A 19,113-nucleotide genomic window follows, 5' to 3' on the forward strand; every position below is an offset into this window, starting at 1 on the left:
GATTCTATCAAGGTCTCTGTGATTTTATTATATGCAAGTTCCCCCAACTTTTCTAGGAATCACATTCTTCATTTATAAATAGGGAGATAGATCAGATTCTAGATTTTCAAACTGTATCGCTCCATGGAAACCTCTAGGGGCTAGAAGTAGGAGGATAAGAGAGCAGGAAGGACCAAGGCAGCTCTCATCACCTGTGCCCCAACACCTGCACGGACGACTCATGATGTACATATTTTGGGTTTGAATATATTTGGAAAAGAGAATTCGATGTTTTCTTTTTCATAAATGAGTGCAGAATTATGGGACCAAATGATTTTGAAACTCCTGTGTTTCTATAATTTCCTTCATGATACTTGTGGAAAAAGATAGCTTAAAAGATAAGTTTATTTTGTTGCAGAAACAAAAATGTAGGCATGGTTTTACATTCACTGTAGCCACTCTTTCTATGAACTTTTTGCAGACCCTTTGTATTAAGTTGTTTTGCATTGTGTACATTTTAAAACATTCTTCACCAGATAGAAGGACATACCAAGTAAATTTGTCATGCTCTTTCAGATTCTCTCAGTAGCATGTAAGTTTAAAGGAACCACAGATCTGGCGGGGGTCGGGGCAGTATCCAAAGCACTGTTGAAATACTTCTAAGGAAAAGTGACTTGTAAAATGTGTCCTCTCTGACATTATCTGCATTCAGATACAGTTCTGTCCAGTGTCAGAGAAGACTATAACCAAGATTCTGTTGTCCCTAAAACTAACACAAATTCAAAAGCTGTGGTGTTTCCTGATAATAGCACTTTTATTTTTTCTTACGCATGTGAAATTTTGCATTTGGGGATGATTGATTTGGGATTCCCACCACCCTGATCTTTTCTCTTGCCTCTGCAGAATGAAGAGTCCTGTTGAAGAATGAGGTGAATTAATGCTTGGGATCTCAGGAACCCTGGACAGCTACATGAAGTGTTTAATAACGGCCCTGACCATCTTGCCAAGCAGATCGCTGCTCATGGGGCCCGACAGGAGGAGTGAGCCAAGGAGGGACAGTGCCCTGCCCTGTAGAAATAGTGACTGCTGACCTGCCGAGAGTGAACTGGAGACTGCGTGTTGTCTGCCAGTACAATGAAGGAAGTGGTTTATTGGTCACCCAAGAAGGTGGCAGACTGGCTGCTGGAGAATGCCATGCCAGAATACTGTGAACCTCTGGGGCATTTTACAGGCCTGGATTTGATCAACCTAACCCAGGAAGATTTTAAAAAACCCCCCTTGTGTCTAGTCTCCTCTGACAATGGGCAGCGGCTCCTAGACATGATAGAGACCCTGAAAATGGAGCACCACATGGAAGCACACAAGAACGGCCATGCCAATGGGCACCTCAACATTGGTGTGGACATCCCTACCCCTGATGGCAACTTCAGCATCAAGATTAAACCCAATGGAATGCCAAATGGGTATAGGAAAGAGATGATAAAGATCCCCATGCCAGAACCGGAGCGTTCTCAGTACCCCATGGAGTGGGGCAAGACATTTCTGGCCTTTCTTTATGCACTTTCCTGTTTTATCCTCACCACAGTGATGATCTCGGTCGTCCATGAACGAGTACCTCCTAAGGAGGTGCAGCCTCCACTACCGGACACGTTTTTTGACCATTTTAACCGGGTGCAGTGGGCCTTTTCTATTTGTGAAATTAACGGCATGATCCTTGTAGGACTTTGGTTAATTCAGTGGCTGCTGTTAAAATACAAGTAAGTAAAGTAAAAAAAACAAAAATTCAACAATTGCAATGTTTGCATTCCAAACATATAATTATTATTTAGAAGTAAAATTTGCCAGGCAGTCAGAATTAACTCATTTAATTCCTTTTTTATTTTGGTTTCCTTTTCTTTTTCAACAATACTTCCTGTTGCGTTAACTTGGGCTTTGGCATCTTAAAGAAAATGCTGTGTCTGTTGCCAATTTTGTACAGAATAATAGATAGTACTGTTAGAAATAATGTTTTGATTTTTGCTTACTAAGAATGAAAACCCTCAAACATCTTCAGATAGTAAATGCTTTGGACCAACAGATAAGCCACTTAATCTTGATTGATGTTATTAACCCATTAAATACATTAGTGACAATTGGCCTGATCCTTGTGAGTGGCTGAGTAGCTGAGTAGGTTTCCCCACACAGACATCTGGGACCTCAGCAATATGCATGTAAAGCTGATTCTCATTGAAAACTTAAAGTACTTATTTCAGAGCAATTGGGATTATTGAGAAAATTATATCCCTAGAGTATGTTTTTGTTTGGGTAGGTGGGATGTGGATGAAGTTGTTTATGTTTCCACCTTCTAAAATGTGGCTCTTCTATTCTAGTTTCTCAGGAAGGTAAATAGGCATCTCCATTTAGCATTGGGATAAACATAGCTTTCACAACCCTTGTTCTAAACTCGACATGGATTGTCTCTGAAAAGCTGAGTGTTTGGGTTAACTGTAGCAAAGTAAATCTTCGTTACTCTTGTCTTTGGTGTACAATTCCTCCCCACAAACCCACTCCCAGTGGAACATTCTTATGGCTTCCCTGCATGGTGGCTGGAAGCAAATTAATAAGGAATGTGTCTTTGATTGAGTATGTATGATGATCTACAGTGGGGAGGAATATTGATCATCTTAAGGAAATATAAACAGAATTTATACTGAAATTTTTCTGGCAGAAATTATGAGCTTTGGGATATTTTATAAAGACGTTTTTAAAACCTTATTAAATGATGTCTATAAATGGAAATAGAGCAAGTCCTCTTCCAGGGAAGGATTATCTTAACTTGCATGGGTACAAACAAAACCATTTTGGTAGCCAGTGTTTATTTGAGGCTAATTTGCGATGATCCCAGAGTTCAAGTCCACCCCTCAAAAAATTAGTTTTTAAGCTAAATTTGAAATAGATCTGAGCTGCATTTGATTTGGTGGAAGGCCCGTTCCTGTTGCTTTAGGTTTCAGAGTCTAAATAAGTAGGGAATGGGCTTCAGAAACTTGGTGAGCTCAGACTTTATTAAATACATTATTTTCACAGCTAATCTTCAGTCTTGCCTTTTTGATTTTTAAATCTCTTCCCTAGGAAGCATCATAAGAGAAATGCCAGTACCTTTTTTTTCCCCACAAAGGCAAGGCCAACTCAGGGGAATGCTTTCTAAGCTTTTTCTTGTATTTGTTCCTTTGTTTTTGTGAATATGTTTTTTGGAATAAATTTATTGCCCTGAAATAAAATTTTGAGTAGAGCATACAAGCAACAAATCCAGATTATTCACAGAACAGTAACTTTTAGGTAATTTTATTCTTGACCTAGGAACATGTGCTCACATAGAAGTGATTTTCTTTTTAGAGGTGTATTAATGTATGTTTTCCCAACAAAGAAATTTCTTCCAGTCTCTATTTTTAGTTTGTACAAGTCCATCTTTCTCTGATACTTATGGTCATTGATGTATTTAAATTGCTGAACAGTGGTAGACCAATTGATTGTCTTTAAAAAAATGTAAATGATTGATGATTGGGTTCTGGCCCCAGCCATGACTAGACAGATCAGATAATGGCTTCTCAGCCTAACAGATTCCTGTTGTGCTTATTGGACGGGCCAGTTATGCTTGGATTTTTATTAGCTTTAGATCACTTTTGCCCAGAATATATCTAAGAGTTCTTTGAAGTCTTCTGTTTGACTTGTTCCTCTGTTAGGGTGAAGGTATAGGAAATGGAAGCAGATTGGTGAGGTAATTCTGAATAGCCGTACCCCTTCTCCATTCACCAGGCATGTCTTTGGTTCCCCATCTCCAGCCTGGTAACTTTTCTTCAGTGTCTGTGGCCTGTCAACACCTGTAGGACGTAGGGGAAAGGACAAGTCAGGCAGGCAGTAGGCGTCAGTGAGCTTAGAGAAGGGTGAGTTTCTCAGTGTCACCACTCCCCCTGCCCACCCCCCCCACACACACACACCTTGTTCCCAGTTCAGACTGTTGATGTGTAGCAGTTTAATTTATCTAGGGTTTTGGAAAAATGAATTATTCTGGTTATGAAATACTGTATGTAATAGCGAGTTAACCTGCCCTTCTTTTGGGACTCTTAGGAATCTTGATTCCTCTTTTGTACAACTCATCAGAATTCAGATTGTTGGACCAGTCTGGGGCATTTTGCTTTGATTTTGAGAGTCCCAAAGCTCTGAAAATAAAATCAGCCTATTATACCCTTTTCACTTTTTAGAGAACAATTTGAAGATGAAACTATGGAGGATGACTTTTTTGGTTGCATAATGAAGTATTTTACCAGTGTCTCCAGCAAAACGCTCTTTAGCCAGATATTTGACATGCTAAATTTGTGACACCTGTTTATGTCCTTATATTGCATTCAATTTTTTTTCCTACTGATTATAGGTTTTGATTCTCTATACTGGAAAAAAATTTCTCTCTTCTCACTCTTAACATCTGTCCTTATGTCTACATTGTGTGTATGTTATTGTATACATTTAGCCACATGACCTTTCTATAATATTGCAAGGTCAAGCCACAGTAATGCTTTCCTTGAGATCTTGTTTAATTTTTGAAATTATGAATAATATTTCCTCTCCATTTAAAATTGAACTTAGAAACCACTGACCTGCAAAAATCCCTAAGAAATACACATTTGTGTCAGACTGTGGAGCATGATGTTCATGATTCTTAATGGTCCAGTCCCAGCATCGCCTCCCTTCTCTCCTAGTTCTGGACAAATGCCTTATGTTCATACCTGTTTTTACTCTTTTAAGGATGTGCAAACAAGTGTGTGTGTGTGTGTGTGTGTGTGTGTGTGTGTGTGTGTGTGTGTTGGGGGGTTTCCTTCACTGTTATACTCTGTGTTCTTCACAGGAAAACCACTAGATCCCATCCCTCATTCACTTTTATTGCTACATTGCTTGATAGAGTATCTGGGACATAGAAACACATAAAAAATGCTCATTTAAATTTTATCCGAGCCCTAGCCAGTGAGTAGAGGACTCTAACGCCCTCGTGGCGTTTATATTATGACCAGGGTAAGTAGGCATGAAACAAGTGAAAGTGTGATACCAGGTGGTGTGAGGGAAATGGAGAATAGGAAAATGTCAAGGACTGGCAAATGTTAAACGTAATATGGAGAGAGTAGCTTTCCAAACTGAGTGATTAGAAAAGACCTGTACTGAGGTCACAGTTGAGCAGACACTTGAATCAACCAAGAGGGGATACATGCAGGTGTTGAGGGCAGGGGGTCTGTGTAGGAGACACAACAAGTACAAATTTCCTTAGGCTTGCTTGAAGAGCAGCAGGCTTGTATGGCCAGGTTAGCTAGGGGAGAGCCAGAACACAGGAGGTCAACACCATGTGAGTGGTGGAACAAGGAGCCATCTTGGGTCAAAAGTTTGGATTTCACTGCAAGTGTCATAGGTTGAAAATGATGTGAACACATCCATGCTTTGAAAGAATGACTTTGCCTGCTGTAGTAGGGAGTAGAGAACCAACGGACAGGTCCGGATGCCGTTGTAATAGTCCAGGTGGTAGAACAGGATTGCAGCCTAGACTGCTAATGTTTGCGTGTTGAATGTGTTTATGCTGGGTGATGAGGATGGTGGAGTCTTTCAACAAACAGTGATTTGTGTTCCATTTTTAGCACTACCAATCTTTTATAGCCATGGGACTGGCTTCTGTCACATGTTTTTCTCATGGAAGGCTTGAGTGTCTCTATGAACCCCTGATTTTTATACAATTGGTTTAATGGAGTGATAGAACTGACTCCCTATTAAAGAAATTAAATAATTTGTCCAAAATGTGTAGTATAACTCATTTGGGAGTGAGGGTAGATTGTATAAGGAAATATTAAATATTGTGGAAATACATTGGTCCTTTGTTGGGGTAAAGATTAGAAGAAAAAAGAAAGGAGCCATTGGACAGTCAGGCCGTGAGGTAGAGACCAAAGAGTTTACTGGGAGAGGGATTTCGGGGAATGGGCAGAACATCCTTGTATATAAATGTTTGCATCCTCGGAGAGATGCTCTTAGAATGAACATGATCACTGTGTGTGTTCTTTGAAAGTTGATGCCATGCCCCAAGGGAAGGAACTAGAGCAGGGAAATGGTGCTAAGAGACCCTACCTGTGACCTGGCATGCTATCTATATTTAGAACTGTTTTATGGGCTTTGTTGATCTAACAGGAAGGAACAGATATAATTTTCCAGTGTGGCTTTTCTAGATGGTACTCTGAGAGTCCTGGGGAGGCTTTTAAGATGCTTACAAGTGTCGAATATGTTATATTCAGTCATATTGGGAAGCTCTTATTTTATATTTTAATCTTTGATAAAGGCTATGGCTTGGGGGCCATAGTTTATTGAATGTGTGTTTGCCAATACAGCATTTATCTCTCTTTTATGAAGAGAATCTAATTTCCAGGAGCATAGTCTTTGGACTGGTTGGCAGCTGTTTCTGTTCTTTGCTTATTTAACTGTTTTGGGTTTTAGGTTTTTTTTGTTTTTGTTTTTGTTTTTTTGTTTTTTTTTTTAAATACAAAGAGAGAAGCAAAGAGGACCTTACCTCCACTGATTCACTACTCAAAAGGCTGCAGTTGCTGGAGTTGAACTATTCTAAAGCTGGGAGACAGGAGCTTGTTCTGCATCTCCCATGTGGGTGCAGAAGCGCAAGGAGTTGGGCAAGTCTCTGTTGCCTTCTCAGACCGTTAGCAGAGAGCTGGATCAGAAGTGGAGCCAGCAGAACTCAAACTAACACCTATATGTGATGCTGGTGCCACAAGCACCGGTTCAGTTTGCTGTGCCACAGCTCTGTCCCCTTGTATTTTATTCTGTAGACTAGCCTCTCCATAACATCTGTCTTGCATCTACCTTTTTTAAAATTCCATCATTGTTTCTTTTCACATTACTTGCTTAGATCAGAGTACTTCTTCCTCTTCCACTCTTCAAGATAATTTATGACCAGTTACTGTCACAAGATAGATGTAGTTAAGTAAACCATTTAAAAGCACTTGATAATGAAACGTATCATAAGAGGCAGGTCACTCCAGGTTCCTGTGCAATAGAATTTATTCTGTAAGTTCCGTAAGAGCCCCTTAAGATGATTTGACTTTTAGTCTTTATACTGCAAGCCTTGTCTCTCATGGAATTTCAGAACACCTTTATGTTAAGCCATTTGCTAGGAATTATTAGAGACTGCTAGAGCCGCAGCAAGCAAAACACCTTGGTGGCAGTTAGAGTTTGGGGAATTTTTGTTTGTTCTTCATAGAAACATTTCTTTTTTTTTTTTTTTTTGAAAATGTGTTGTCCAAACTCTATCAGGTTAACAAAAAAAAATCTCTCATGACCTCATGTGCTTACAGCTTTTTTGGGTACCTCTCCCATTACTTAATTTATCAAGCTGTGTCATTATTCCATCTTCCCACTACATTTGTAGCTACTTCGGTTATGTGCTTTTGCAACATTGGTTTTGTTTTGAACTTTTCCACACGTGTCATAACCCCTTGTCACCCTATTCAGAGTTCAAAACAGCTGAAATTTGAGTGACAGGAATTTTTTCACATGCATTGTCACTTGATTCAATCAGTCCTTAAAAGTAAGTAGTGTTGTTCTCTCGGTAAAGATAACTGAGACTGGGAGAAGCAGCTAAGTTATTCAGTGTCCCACAGTAGTCTCTGTTGAAGACCAAATGTTGTTAGTACGAATCCAGTTTAGAAATTCCCTGGTTTAGCAAGCACTTATCTTTGTCAATATATTTTCTTAGCAACTCATTACATAGTGACATAGAGGCCACCTAGGACAGGCAGAAGAAAAATGCCAGTTCTTTTTTATTTTCTGTTAAAGTTTGTTGAAATTTCTCTGTCCTTAGAACCTTTTTCACCTAAAGCCCTGGATTGAGTCCTGGATTTTCATAATCTGCCATGTAGGACTGTTGAGAAAGTCTGGGAAACTTGTACAGGGTAATAAAGACACGGGAGAGACAACAGAAAGGGAACAGAACACATTCCCCATCTCCAGGAGTTTGTCTTCCTTGGTTTTGAGGGAAGATTTAGCACATGACTGCAGCATGAGCAAGTGTCAGAGCTGGTACAGGAAAGATTGAAGGATAAACATGGAAATAAATAGGGAAAGGCTGCAGTAAGAAAGCTGACTCTGAGGCACAGGGCTGTGTAGTATTGCCGCCGTTACACACTCACTGGGACTAAAGGACGAGGATGGTACAGCTCTGTGGGAGTTTCCTCTGAGAAAGAGGATGAGACATTACCTCCGTTGGTAATGGTGATGTCAGTCTTGCTATTGAATGTTCCAGAAAATACAAAGCATCAGAGTGAATGGGAGGTTGAAGTGGCTCTATCCACCTGGGGACATACAGAAGGCTTAAGTAGGTGGATTGGACCTAAGCAGGCAAGATGATGAGGGAACCAAGGAAGGAGCCTGGCAGGCAAATGGGAGAAGCTGAGATTGTGTTTTGGGAACAAGAGTGTTCCTTGTGTCTTTGGATTGCCTGGGGATTCCCCTCTGCCAGCTCTAAAACCAAAGAGAAGGCTCAAAGTCCTGCTAAGGAGAGCCCTGAGGGGATGCTGGGAAGATTAGAATTGAGGTGGTGATGAGCAGTTATCACAATCCAAGGCATCCAGGAGTTAGAGCAGTGAATTGAAGAAGGGAAAACAGCTTCCTAGAATGTGAGAATCTGGGAGGATACAGATGAGCCTTCTCAGACCTACAGTGAAGTTGAGAGAAGACCAGGGAACTTCTGTAGGTTGGATGATCTTTCTGAGACATAAACTTGAAGCATATACCAACATCAGACAGGGAAATGCCTGGTTGCAGCAGAAAGCAGGGTCCTGAGTGAGAAGACCCTAGACACTGGACTATGGCAGGTAGGAGGCATTGTGCCAGGAGCTCACAGAACCTGCTGAAGATGGGGAGAGTATCTGGAGCTGAGGTTGGAGTTTGAGAGTCTTGTGGACTTGCTAGAGGATTTGAAGCTGATCCAAAATGCATTTGATAAGGTAGTGGAGGATGGTGGTAAGGTCTGCTCTGTTGAACCATTGCACAGGAAATGAGTCTGGCTACTCTCTGCTTTATGAGTTTTAAGGAGTTAGCAGTCAGTTCCTGCTCTCCTAACAAAATGCCGTAGGCTAGATAGTTTACAAACAACAGAAATAAAATTTGCTTTTCATAGTTCCAGAAGGCTGTGGAGTTCATGATCAAATGTTCCATTGACTGGCATCTGGGAAGCCCTTACCTGGCTCACAGAAAGCACCTACTGGCTATGTTCTCGTGATAGAAGGGACTGGCACTAACCCCATGGGGGACAAAGACATTTGGACTCCAGCAAGAGGCAAAAGTGGTATAGGAGCAACCGATAGAAAAACAAATATTTGGAGTTTCAAGTGAAATAAGAGTTTTGAGACATTGGTGACACTGCCAAATAACTGAATATATAGGAAGCAGTGATAAGCAAGTTTAACTCATCACAGATGGCAAGGAACAGTGAAAAAGTGACATTTAATGCTGAATGTGTCAGTAGAAGGATTTGTTTCAGTACTTTAGTTAGCTAATAGAGTTCCTAAATTATTAAATTGCTTATTTACAGAATTCTGGTCAGTATAAAATATAACCTAAAGCACTAACCTACTAAAGCTTGGCTTAGGTAACTTCTGTAATGTAACAAATATGAAGAATGTTTATTCATCTATAGGTACTAGGAATTCTTTACACAATGTGAAGCAGTATCTTAGATATTTTTGTCTTGCATGATATATTTCATTTTAAGCTCTCTGAGCTTCAGTTTTCCCATCTGTATAATACAGATCATAACCACACAGTACTGGGTTGTTTAAAGCACTAAGTAGCCCAGAGCTTGGTGTATAGGGAACTTCGTCAAAACAGTTGCTGCCATTAATACCATGCCTGAAAAAAATTCATCACCAGAAAAAAAGATTTTGATAATGTGATAATTGTCTCTAAATAAAATTGCATCATTTTTTAGAAAAAAATATTTGAAGTGTAAGTAATGACCATTCCTTTTTTTTTGCCATAGATATTAACTCTTATTAATTTAAGGTTAACATTGTATTTGCTTTGTTGATTTCTCTTTCCAGAGATTGGATTCAATAAACAATGGCTAGAATTCCCCCATCCCTAACCTGGCTCACAGGTGACAAGTTCACTGTGGTCAAAGGTCGAGGCGGAGTGGCTGTAGTGGAGAGAGTAGGGCAACAAGTGATGACCATTTCAATGCCCCTTTCTTGGTACTTATTCTTAGCTTTTCCATATATTTCTAGTCTGTTTTTGTTATTCGTAAGCAATGTCCTTTTCCTCCAAACCCTGGCTGTTGAGGAATCCAATTTCCGAAGAAATTACTTGAGATGGTCAAGGTCACTAGGTGATTCTGATGTTAGAAGTAGCATCTAAATGCAGATACAGCTCAATGATATGTTGCTCCTGTTTCACATACTAAAACTGTGTGATTTGGGGGCCAGCATTGTAGTGTAGTGAATTAGACTGCTGCCTGCAAAACAAACATCATTTATGAGTGCCAGTTCAAGTCCCAACTGCTCTATTTCTGATCCAGCTTCCTGCTGGTTTGCCTGGAAAAGCAGAAGAAAATGGCCCAAGTCTTCAGGCCTCTGTGCCTATGTAGCAGATGTAAATGAAGCTCCTGGGTTCTGGACTGAGCCCATCCCAGCCCTGGCCATTGCAGCCATTTGAGGAGTGAACCAGTGAATGGAATATCTCTCTGCATCTTCTTTGTAACTGTGTCTTAAAAATATATAAATAAATCTTTATAAAGAGAAGAGTATCATGTAGTTATGGGATTCTGCCATGCATCTTCTGTTTTGACATTTGCTTCAACATCAGTAATTCTCATTGGCATTTCTTTTGTGGCTTTCTCTTAAAATCCTGGTTGAACTTTTAACGTTTAAGTAAATAAGAATCCCAACTGCATGAGGTTCTTTGATTAAGGCATAGCTTCGTATGGTTCATGAAATACTTTCATGTTCTGCCTTTTAAAGTTGGTGGTAAGAGGTCGTTGTATAACCTTATACAAAAAGATTTTTTAGAAATAGATTTAAGTAAATGGGAAAGATAGAAAATTCTTAGAAGTAGCCACATCCAGCTTATTACCTTATTGTCAAACATTTACAAATACACATGAATAAATTCCTTTGACTTTTGTGTGTCAAGTCAAATAGTAAAGAGGACTGAACATTAAGTGTTTTCCTTAAAAAACTTAAGCATTTGTCATTCTTTTGTTCGTTTATTCGCTTCATTCTCACATAATTCTAAAAACATTTCATTGGTGCTGACATGTGACTCAAATTTGAGGTAAAGAAATAGTTACTGGGATTTATGTCCTGTCTTTGAGTATCAAATGATCAGGCAAAGTGATTTTAAGCTAGTAATCTCTCCCAAAAGAAGTAATTTTATCTTTCCTCTTTTTTTAAAAAAAATTATTTTTATTGTAAAGGCAGATATACAGAGAGAAGGAGAGACAGAGAAATCTTCTGTCTGCTGGTTCACTCCCCAAATGGTCCCAGTGGCTAGAGCTAAGCCAATCTAAAGTCAGGAGATTCTTCTGTGTCTCCCACGCAGGTGCAGGGTTGCAAGGCCTTGAGCCATCCGCTGCTGCTTTCCCAGGCCAGAAGCAGGGAGCTGGATGGGAAGTAGAGCCTCTGGGATGCGAGCTGGCTTCCATATGGGGTCCTGACATGTGTAAGGCAATGACTTTAGCCACTAAGCTACTGTGTTGGGCCCCTTTCCTTCCTTTAAAGAGTTCATCAGATCTAGACTTGACAGTTGTTAAACCTAAGTGTTTCTTGTACAGTCAAATGAAATTGCAAATAATGTCTACTTGTTTGCGGAAGATGACTGAGAAGGACACTTTTAAGTAAGATGACTATCGTATTTTATAATGTCCAATTTACTATGCCATTTCTTTTTTGGAGTTCTTGACAAAGACATTTATAAAATAGTATTTTTCTCCTGTCTTGCCCCTTGGTGTATTGCTCAGTTACAGTACTTTTCATTGTATTTGAAATCAGCCACCCATACAGTTGCCAGACAGCTTTATGAGCCATACATTCTTTTTTTAAAAAAAAATTTTTAACTTCTTTTCATTATTATAGTTTTATGATACAGTTCCAAGGGCCTTGGATTTCCCTTACCCCTCCCCATTTTCCTTCCCCCGCCACTGAGTTCCCCTATATTGTTACTATAGTATAGTTCTTCATACATAGTCATATGTGTATCATTGCAGGCATGGACAATAGCAGAGAGTCCAGCATCCTATTGTCACAATAGAGTTAACAGTTTCATGGGGAGTCCATGTTTGATCTGGAAGTAGAGATGCATACGGCATTGTATCCTCATATCTGGATATGATAGTCTCCATTACACTCAGTTACTAGTATATTTCCCCTTAAATGAAAAGCCACAATACAAAATCAGCAACAGGAAAAAAATGAGCCATACATTCTTGTGTTTGGAGGTGGCATAGACGCTGAGAGGAAATAGACTACTCCCATGATTAACACTTATGGCCCAGTTGTGGATATCTAAGTAAGATGATGAAACATCCAAATTCTGCTCATAACCCCAACCAAATTATGTGGTTGGAATATGACACAGATAAGTTACATGCTATTTTGAACTTCTTTTTATTCACTCAGATAATATTGCACTTTGTTCCCTTTGTTAAAACAAAAAAATGAGATAAGTGTTCCTGCGGCCACCATACACTCCAGTAGACATGGCCATCTGCATAGGAAATGCCCACACTGTACAGTTGACAGAGTGACTGGATGCTGGACATTTTAAGAGGAGGATCTATCTGCTGTTTGTGAATTTTTCTTGTTTGACTCAGGTGGACTCAAGCCAAGGAAAATTAGGAACTCGAATTCCCCAATGTTGAGGAAGAGAAAACCCAGAGGATAATGAATCTGGACTGTGGTAGAATAGCAGAAAGGAAGAGAGGAAGCAGGGTCTTGGCCAGGATCCACTTAGGTTTACTTACAGAGAAGTTATTAAACTCAGTATGTGTGAGTTCATGTGCTTCTTTCAAATACTTTTAGTTACAACCACATATAAAATTATTTCTAATTATTGTATATGTTCACATAACTTACACATTAAATAGCTACCATTTACACCTGTTTTATGGTAAGGATTTTTCAATGTACTATTTTTTTTTATTGGAAAGTCAGATTTACAGAGAGGATGAGAGACAGAGAGGAAGATCTTCCATCTGATAATTTACTCCCCAAGTGGCTGCAATGGTCGGAGCTGCGCTGATCCAAAGCCAGGTGCCAGGAGCTTCTTCTAATCCCAAGGCATTGGGTTGTCCTCTAACTGCTTTCCCAGGTCACAACAGGGAGCTAGATGGGAAGCAGGGCTGCTGGGACATGAGCCGGTGCCCATATGGAATCCCAGCACATGTAAGATAAGGACTTTAGCCACCAGGCTACCATGCCAGGCCCTAAATGCACTATTTTTGAGGATTTTCAACTTATAATTTTTAATGCTGTTACTCCTATTTTACTGGTAGTGACATGGGGATTCAGAGAAGTACTCTGTTCTGTGGTGGAACAGTAGGATTCAGGATAGATGCTTGTCTTGGCCTCAGCTTGCCACAGAGAATTAGTACCTGGTGTATGTGAGTGGAGTGTGTTTAATGACTTTAACTCATTAAATGGCTTAAATACTTTATCTCATTCTAATGTTATTCTGGCTTTCTGAACATCATCTCTTTTATTTACAGAAAAAGCTCTCTAAATGTGTAGCTGCATATACTAGGGGGCTCTGCCTAGACACAGTGGGATCCCACTTGTACATCAGTTGAATATCAACTCAAGTTGACATTTAAGTCCTCACAAAACCTAAACAATAGACAGTGTTTTAAACTCTTTGGACTGGTTAGTACTCTTTAAAAATTGCACATACAACACAACATTATTCTGATACTCCTTTTCTCAGTCTACTCTCCATTTGCAGTTATGACATTCAATTTCTAGCTTGCAAGTTTTTTTTGGATTTGTATGTCTTGTTGGGTCATTGAAAACATAAAGTAAATGAACCTGCAGAACTTCTTGACTCAGTATGTGCCCTGTTTTTCCCTTTTTCTAGGTCTATTATTAGCAGAAGATTTTTCTGCATAGTTGGCACGCTGTACCTGTATCGGTGTATTACAATGTATGTTACCACACTCCCAGTACCCGGTATGCATTTCAACTGTTCTCCAAAGGTAAATTATTCCTCACTTAATTTCCTTTCTATTTGTTTCTCTTTTTGCCCTGGGGTCCTCTGACTAAGGCCAAAGATGAAAATTTCTTCAGAATACAGTCGAGTCTCTCTCCCTGCTTCTTGAAGTGTTCATAAGCAGTGGGGCTAGGCAGCCTTACCTGGTCAGAGTTTTCAAGTCCCGCCAGTGCTTCCCAGATGGGGAATAGATGGGCTAGTTAGTGTGTTGGGAGCAGTAGAGCTGTGTGTGGGTGTAGCTCTTTGGTTTCCTGCCAGACTTCTAAAACATCATGAACTCCGCTTGACACAGATCCAGAGCTTTTGTCTGCTTTCTTCCTTCCTCGAGTGGAGAGTTCAATCTGAAATGATTTTTTTTCCTTCTATTAATCCTACAGTAGAGCAAGCAAAAGAAAATATTCATATTCCCTTGTAACACTCCAAGAATTCAAATAAGATCACTGTTGCAGGAGGTAACTTTTGCCTTATTGATCTTCTCTAGTAGAAAAGACTTTTTAAAAAAACAAACTTTATTCTTCTCTTATAATTTCTGGCTTCACCTCAGATGTCCCAAACACTCTTTACCCTTTAACATTTACGTTGGAAGAATTTTTATTAGGGAGCTGCCTATAACTTAATGAAATAGCAGGGTCATACATTTTTAAAAATTTTTACATGCGTTCAATTTCTGTGTTACAGTAAGGAAGCAGATCAAACTAATTTCTCTTCTTGATGTTAGTGGGAAAAAGTATGAAAGACTATAGGTTGTTTGAAATCATTTCTTTGTAATGCACCTATATTGACAGAACTGCCAAACTCTCTCAGTCTCATTCCTCTGTACTTTTGGACATTCTCCAAGACAGAAGCTTGAGCTAGAGGGCTGGAAGAAAAAAATCGCCGTGAGGTTTACAAGTGGTGTCTTCATCATGGAAAATGCTGGGTCACTTTGGTGTGTGCACTGTGGTCCTCCTTCCTTCTTAAGCTTATTTTTGTTACTACAGAAGGGACCAGATTCTTAACTCTTGTCCATTTTTTGTCATATCCTGATTCCTTTATTCTGTAATGGAGCTCCCAACATCCCTATCCTCTCTGTTGGCAGTCCTGCTAGTCTACACTCTTTAAGATTGCTGTTTCTTGAGCCCTTCCAAAGAAGCCAGCCTCACATTTTTTTCATCTTCTATAAAAATGTTCAAGCATTTGCTCATCTTCATCACCAGGGTCACAGGAAATCTCATGGTGTCATTAAAAACCCAGTGATGTAGGTTTCTCCTCGGAGACCGGCATGATAAAACATCACTTTGCCGGCAGTGAACTGACAGTTGTTGACATGTGTCTTGGTTCAGTTCAGCTACTTTAAAAGCCTGTGCATTAAGAAATTTGACTACCAGGAGATGGATAACTAGAGGTGGGTTCTGGCTGAGCACATACTGAAGATTCACCCAAAGCTGGGGCACTGTGCCACGCAGCCCTCTGCTTCTCTGGCTGTAGCCCTGTTGCTTTGTGAGACTCTCATCACCTGAGCCCAGACTTTGGTCAATCTTTAGTGACCATGCTTGACTTGCTCAACTATCTCACCAACATTCTGTAGCTAAGAATAGCTTGTGGCTTTCCTGATAAAGGCAAATGTAGCAACAAGAACTGTGCAAAAATGCTCAACTCAAGTTGTGCTTCTTTATTGTATTGGCAGAAATCCCTACTAAGCCCATCCTCCTGTGACAGTAATGAGTAGGATACCAACACATCCTAGCAACACTGAGTTGGGAAAACTCCCTGAGTCTGAGCACTTCTTTGGTGGAATAGGACTTTTGGAATAAATGATTCAAAATACATTGTCACAATTCTGTAACATTTTAGATGTATTCCAAAGTAGAGAAACAAGAATAAGGAATTCTAATATATCCAACTATATTTAATAGTTTCCAGTATCTTTTTCTTTTTCTTTTTTGCAAATAAATCCCCAAAAACATTACTTTGTTTCTATTTAAGTTTGTATATTTCTCAAAATTGTGAAGATTTTTTTGCACAGTCGTAATGCTGATGATACTCAATGAAATTAACATAATTCTTTGATATCAGCACATACCAGCTCATGGAGAATATTACTTTCTAAAATGCCATTTTTTAATGATTATTGCAGTTGGTTTTTATAAATTGGGACACAAAGCCTTTGCAACTGCTTGCTCTGTTTCTTAAGTCTACAGTACCAGAACTGTCATTTCTCCTTTTTTCTCCCTGCTAGTGGCTTGTAGAGAGCAAGTCAGTCATTCTGGAGGATGTCCCATATGGTCAACTTAAAGTGTTTCTTTGTTGAGCCAGTTTACTTGTTCCTGTCTCCTGCATAGTTCCTCTGAATCACAAGTTGGCTCTGGAGACAGAATTAGATTCAGTTGTGATTGGGCATCAACCCCATTTCACAGGCAAAATGGAAAGATTTCCAACAAAAAGAATTGGAAAAGGCCTTGAAGATTTGGTGCTGCCCCATTTTGGTTAGTCAAGCCTTAGAAGTTTGTGGTCAGGAAAAGATTCCATGCTGCCTGGAAATCTGTGTTAGAAGGGAAAGAAGGGTGGCACCAGATAAAGACCTGAAGGTGGGGTGAGGGGAAACTTTATGTTCTTTATGTTGTTATTTGGGGTTTAGAAAATTAGAATCAAAAGGAACTTTATTACAAGTCACCTGCTCCAATAATGAGCTTGATATGTGATCATCATCAGCGTTTCTCAGAACCACTAAGTGGAGAGGAAACATATTTACCCTGATAAAATTACCTAGTAGCGGAGAGAGTCCTAAAATCAGGGTTCAAGATGTCTTGCAAGACCACTTACTAGCTTTGTGGCAATGCACCAGGGCGCTCTTTTAACTTTCCAGAAACTCAGTTGCTTTATTGACAAGGAAAAATAATAATAGCAAAAAAAGACTAATAACCCTTCTTTGTTGTTGTTATTTTGAATCTTAAGGAGTTGTGGGTTTGAAAGAAAACAATGTATAGGAGCCATGTCAGTGAAAGGTACCATACAGAAACTGGAAAAGAACTTAGGTTTGACATCCTTCAATCATCCAGTGAGAATTGATGTAGTAAGCATGCATGTTTTTCAGGGGATAAAATGTAAGGGAATGACAAGACAGATAAAGCTACTGCCTTTGTGGGAAGCATGTTAAAACCACCTAATTGAGACTTGTTCCTCATTTAATCAGTCTTTAAATGCTAAACCCAAGGTTCTAAGGATGAAGACACAAGATTTGAGTATTATTTAAGAAGTCAAAAGGATGCACCTTGGTAATAGGTTGATGCAGGCAGTGAGAATAGATGGAAAGTTTTTGAAGATTTTTATCACTTGGGATGGTTACAAGATGGGGTAAAGGGTCATTAGAATGTTGAATGAAGCATGCATTCCTGAAGGCACTTATTACATAGCTAAGTGGTATTGTCTAGGACAGTTATCAACATATGTGTAAAGTTGAGGAAAAAGTCAATACTAAAAAATAGATGTTTGTGATTTGCAATGAGCATACAATAGAGGGAGTTTTAAAGCTGTGGATATGAAATAAATGGCCCAGAGGTAGGACACACAAACATGGTGCTTTCACAGTGGGTTATCTGCTGATTTGAGACACTATTTGAGACATGTCAGTAGGTGGATACTCTTACAGTTACTCATTGATCAGCAGACTATGAGGCAAGAGAGTTGAACTTAAGACTGTGACTTTTTCCTTAACAGTCATACAAACTCAAATTTTGTTCCACCATCAATTAAGCCCTTTAATTATATAATACATAATGATCTTCTCAGTACCAGTTCTCAAAATGCATGACTTCTAAGAAAAGTGCTCCAACAAATCTGCAATAGTAATTCTAAAAATTAGTCTTGTTCTTCACTCATTTGATGGCTGTTCTCATCACAAAATGTAACTGCTTTGGGAAATTATCACAGTGACATGATGAGGAGGAAGGAAGGGTAGACCTCCCCTGAGAGGCTGCTGCTACAGTGATAAGCTGCTGGGTGCTGAGGAAGTAGGCGTGTTCTGTTACTCCATTATGAGTTTCTGGGAAGTACTTGTGCTATTTCCTGAGGAACACATTTGAAAGGCTTAACTGGAGGCTGCCAAGCTTTGATACTTTCATTAACCTGTGTTAGTCTGATTGCAGCTATACCCTCAGGAGCATGCATTCCGTCCCCCCAAACAACCTCTTCTTTTCTGATTACAACTATGAGCATTTGTGACTGAATAAAGAATTAAGACAGAAGCATCTCAGATGTTTTGGGGGCTCTAAGGTTTCTACAGAAAAGTTTTTATTCTGTTTTTGGCAAACTCCTTGGGGGGGGGTGGGAAACAAACCATTCAGTCCCCAGATCACAGATAGCTTAATGCCACACAGTTGTCAAGTTTAAATAATCACATGAGTTGGGTTAATAATGACCAAGCGTTACAGTGAGATGCATGTTTCATTCCATATTGTGATCTTCGTGGTGACCTTAGATTTGAAAACCTTTGGAAAGAAATTACTTTATAGCAATGGCATTTAGCTGGCTAATGGGTTAGTCAGATATGGAGGTTTTGGTGATATTCTCTTCAACTTGAAAGACTAAATTTGTTTGTTTGTTTGTTCTCAACACATGTGAACACAGCCCAGCAAGAATTAGATGTAGGTGATGTGACCTCTGTATTTGATTGGCGGAGCAATGAAATGTAAACGCAGCAGCAGAAAGGCCCATTCCTGCTCTCCAGCCTGCCAGCTCCTGTGCAGAGCCCCTCCTCTGAGTCACAGCTGAGCACTGATGGAGTTATCATCTCCCCTTGGGTCCCTTTTTTCTCTAAAGAGTCCTGTCTCCCCAGGCAAGAGCCTCTCTTCTTTGGGGACTTAGAGACTTCTTTCTTTGTTTCCGTGC

At 39.6% G+C, this 19,113-nt stretch overlaps 1 protein-coding gene across 3 annotated transcripts in view; it reads left to right on the top strand.

Annotated features, from left to right (window-relative positions):
• The window catches only part of SGMS1 (sphingomyelin synthase 1), an 89,748-nt gene that overhangs the window by 58,165 nt on the left and 12,470 nt on the right, over positions 1–19,113 (top strand). For all 3 annotated transcript variants that reach the window (XM_040975776.1, XM_040975777.1, XM_040975778.1), the window contains exons 2-3: positions 883–1,736; positions 14,116–14,233. In XM_040975776.1, coding sequence (XP_040831710.1) covers positions 1,114–1,736; positions 14,116–14,233 — 741 coding nt within the window. In that variant the 5' untranslated portion in view covers positions 883–1,113. The remainder of the gene's footprint in view (positions 1–882; positions 1,737–14,115; positions 14,234–19,113) is intronic.

This window comes from Ochotona curzoniae, unplaced genomic scaffold (assembly GCF_017591425.1).
Source record: "Ochotona curzoniae isolate NIBS_2020 unplaced genomic scaffold, NIBS_Ocur_1.0 contig_2692, whole genome shotgun sequence".
NCBI lineage: Eukaryota > Metazoa > Chordata > Mammalia > Lagomorpha > Ochotonidae > Ochotona > Ochotona curzoniae.